The 4,100-nt window shown below is 37.8% G+C and overlaps 1 protein-coding gene across 1 annotated transcript; it reads right to left on the minus strand.

Moving 5' to 3' along the window:
- Nucleotides 1-230: 230 nt before the first annotated feature.
- Nucleotides 231-2,987, minus strand: LOC140767459 (receptor-like protein EIX1). Its single transcript, XM_073107382.1, has one exon. The coding sequence runs from the start codon at nt 2,985-2,987 to the stop codon at nt 231-233; it is 2,757 nt and encodes a 918-aa protein (XP_072963483.1).
- Between the last annotated feature and the right edge of the window lie 1,113 nt (nt 2,988-4,100).

The raw sequence follows: 4,100 nt of genomic DNA on the forward strand, positions 1-4,100 counted from the left end.
TTTATGAAGCATATCTAGCTAAACATATATATCAACATGATTTCTCTATTGGCATAAGTATACAAGTGGAATAGTTAATACATTATACTAATTTCTGCATGTGGATCATAAGTATAAACAGAAGATTATATATTATATGTTGGGTTTGGCCTTCTAAGCCTTTGATCAGTGACCGATCTCCATAGTTTGAACCTTCCAAACTCCTTCAATAGCAACCCTGCTTCTCTGCTTTATTTCTTCTTAATCCTGGCATTGAGTCTAGCCCACTTGAGAACCATAAATACATATATTCTATCACAGATATCGTCAACGAAGAGAAAATATGTTGTTCTCCATGTCCTCTTAAACAGCAAGGTACCAAAAACCATCCAAAACCCTATTGCAAATCCTAGACCCATGCTGAGATAAAAAGATGACATATCGTATCCATCTTCATGTTCTGGAAGATCACTCATAGTAGTTTGATTTCCTGAGCAATTCTTGGAAGTAGGAGGCCCACAAAGATTGTTGTTGCCGATGTAGATAGTTGGATCAAGGAATGTTTCAAGCTGACCTTCAGATGGAATTCTTCCTAAGAGATTATTGTAGGACAAGTTCAAGTGGCTCAAAAAAGTTAGAACTGAGAGAGTTGAAGGAATTTCACCAAAGAGCTCATTATTCGATAGGTCAAGAGATTCCAATGACTGTAGACCATCGATCATCTCTGGAATATTTCCCGTCAATCGATTTGCTGACAAGTTCAAGTTTTTTAATCCAGCAAGGACACCTATCATTTCAGGGATCTCTCCGGTTAATCTATTCCCTGATAAATCAAGGCTCAACATGAAAAAGATATTATCTTTTTGATATTGCAAAATTTGCCCTTTTGTGATCACAAATAAGCTAAAGGGATCATTGAAATTATCGAGAGCGTTGATTATATCTGCTGCATATGTATTGAGATCACTTGTATATGGGGAGATAAGAGTCATTGCTTTAAAGTTTACGAGAGACGGATCTATGGTTCCAGATAGGTTGTTGTGAGCAAGGTCCAAAACTTGAAGTTGGTCAAGTTTTGAAAGCTTAATAGGAATATAGCCAGAAAACATGTTAGACTTCAATAGGAGGAAGACTAAATTCGGTAGTCTTGTTCCTATCCATGTTGGTAAGTTTCCAGAGAAGTTATTATAAGAGAGATCAAGAAACGAAAGTTGTTGGCAACTTCGGATAAACAAAGGGAATTTACCAGATAGACAGTTGTTGCGGAAACTTATAAAGCCGAGATTCGAACCTGTAGGCCCCAACTCGCTTGGATCGGCTCTAAATGAGTTACCACTTTTCCTACATTGAGGAAGCTGTCCTGAGAGATGGTTGTTTGATAGATCCAGAATTAGTAAGGATTGCAGTTGGTTGCACATAGATGATGGGATGGTTCCACCGATATGATTGTTTGAAAGAAGCAAGCAATTCAACTCTATAGTTCCAAGGTCTAGTGGAAGTGGACCTGATATATAATTTCTTGAGAGATCTAAGTACTGAAGACCCATCGGTAACTTTGGTAACCGACCTTCAAACTTGTTTGAATGCAGGATTATATATTCTGCTGTTGATAGGAATTCTAGAGTCATTGGTAACACTCCGCTGATCTGGTTAAGGGAGAGGTCAAGATATTGGATTTGAGAAATTACATTCCAAAACCAATTTGGCAACCTGTCCGTGATTCCTGCATTAGACATACCTAGAAAAGTAATGTTAGCCTGTGATTGAATCCATGCAGGAAAATGGGGTCCCAACTTGCAATAGCTCAAATAGACTTCCTTCAATCTGAATGGAGGGATCCAATTTGGGCCTACTCCCATGGTCAGGGAGTTATTTGACAAGTCTAGCATCTCTAATCTTGTCAGGCTTGTAAAATGGTCTTCTAATATCATGCCGACCAACTGGTTGAAACTCAAGTCCAAGTAACTGAGTTTAGTGAGCTTTCCTATCCCGGAAGGTATGGAACCGGTGAGACTGTTGTAATCGAGATCAAGAGTGCTTAGACTGGTCATCTGCTCAATCCAACATGACAAGTTGCCCATCAAATCATTTGTGCCCAACCACAATGACTGTAACTTGCTTGGCAGCCTCTCCATCAAATCTGCTATGTCCCCACTTATCTGATTCTCTCTGAGATCGAGCACTTTCAATTTGTGTAGATTCTTCATAGTTTTTGGTATCATTCCGACGAGATCATTGGATCCGAGATAAAGTTCTTTGAGAGAGGTCATGTTTCCCAGTAGCCAATCAGGAATAGGACCATGAAAGTCGTTATCCCGCAGATCAAGAGTCATAAGTGATGTGAGATTAGAAGAGTAAAAAGGGAGAGCAGAGAGTGTGGCATTGAGATTACAATCAAATAGATGAAGGACTCTTAAAGAAGCTGGAAGCATGCTCAAGGCCTGCACCCAATCCATAGCAGCACTAAGGTTCACCCCACTCATATCGAGGTGCTTCAAAGAGGAGAGACGTGGTAACCAAGCTACCAAATAAACCGATTGCAAAGAGTTACCACTAAGATCGAGATGGTGCAGCTTAGTGAGATTACCAAGCTGAGGAGGTACGCTACCACCGAAGCCCGCATTAGAGAGGTTGAGATACTTCAAGTTCTTGAAAGAGCCCATGAATTTCGGTATCTGCTGATATCCGAAGTAGTTGAAGCTTAGGTCGAGGTAGTTAAGACGCTCTAGAGCGAGAAGAGAAGGGCTAATCTCGCTGTTTATGGAAGCCCATGGAAACTCCTCACGGTTGACCCGGAGGTCGAGCTTGACAACGTGCCCCGTCCTGTTGCTGCACATGACACCCCTCCATCTGCAGCAATCTTGGCCTTCCCAAGAAGATAACCTCCCAGGTAGATAATTTATGCACTCCTTGAAGGTGAGAAGTGCATCTCTCTCACTCGCAACGCAACTTCCTCTTAGTTCGGTAGTCTCTAGAGATAGAGTGGGAGAGATGAAGTGGACAATCATTCCTGCACTGAATTTATGGATAGAATTGAAGGGAAAGTCAGCATCTGGACTTATAATGGAGATGGAATTCCTAGGAGTAGCAGGCAAAGATGTAGGAGTAGAACTCCATGGGTGGTGGAGGACGTAAGATTAGCCATGGTTTTATTATTCCCACTCCACACCAACATATATAGTGGACGAAGTACATTATACAATCACTCAGAGGTATTGAGAGATATCACATTGCATTGTTATTATGATGTTCTTCTTTTTTCAGCTACTATGTGACAAGATATGAAGTCCACTAAGTCAAGTAATAATAGTGACAAATTAAATTTCCAAGAAAGAAAAAATAATAGAATAGTAGTTGAAGAGGCCCAAAGTATTTTTGTAGCCTATGAGCACTGAATTTATGGATAGAATTGAAGGGAAAGTCAGCATCTGGACTTATAATGGAGATGGAATTCCATGGAAGGCAGGCGACCAAGAATACAAAAGTCATGACGGTTATAAGACGTTAAAAATTATATTATATTATAAAATTTTATGTAAGAGAAAGAGAAAGGAGCAGGAAGGTAGAGTATGAAAATTTTATCATTCGGTCTTCAGTTTGTGTCGTAATCTAGTCAAGTTTAAAAGAAAATGAGAGCCTCCTTTGAAAACTATAACTAATTAATGATTAATTTATTTAGTAGCGAAAAATATCATTCATCAATATATTATGTCATCTAGCAATAAAATTAGGTCAAATTTAAAGATTATTCTTATGAGATACGACGATCAAAATGATTAGATAGGCTTTCCAATATATTTAGAAAAATTTAGATCGAGTTCACATTAAAAATATACGTGAAAATATTAAATAGATGTATTTTTTTATATAGTTCCCATCTTCCAATAAACTTTTTGACCCGATAAATTAAATTTGAAGATATTTACGAGAGACAAAATTGGAGAGGATTGGATAAAAATTCTAACACATTTAAAAAAGAACCAACTGGAATTTATATAATAAATATGAATTTTTTAAATATCTAATCCATTGTTATAAATAGAATTCAATATTTTAGTTATATCTTTAGATAAATATTTGAGTATCAAATGGTATCAAATTAAAAAAAAAAATTCTTATTA

Source organism: Typha angustifolia, chromosome 1, assembly GCF_048772165.1.
Source record: "Typha angustifolia cultivar Huaian chromosome 1, ASM4877216v1, whole genome shotgun sequence".
Taxonomy (NCBI): Eukaryota; Viridiplantae; Streptophyta; class Magnoliopsida; order Poales; family Typhaceae; genus Typha; species Typha angustifolia.

What these genes read in the sequence shown, in the direction of transcription:
- LOC140767459 (XM_073107382.1), bottom strand. Translation starts at nt 2,987, where the DNA reads ATGATTGTCCACTTCATCTCTCCCACTCTATCTCTAGAGACTACCGAA.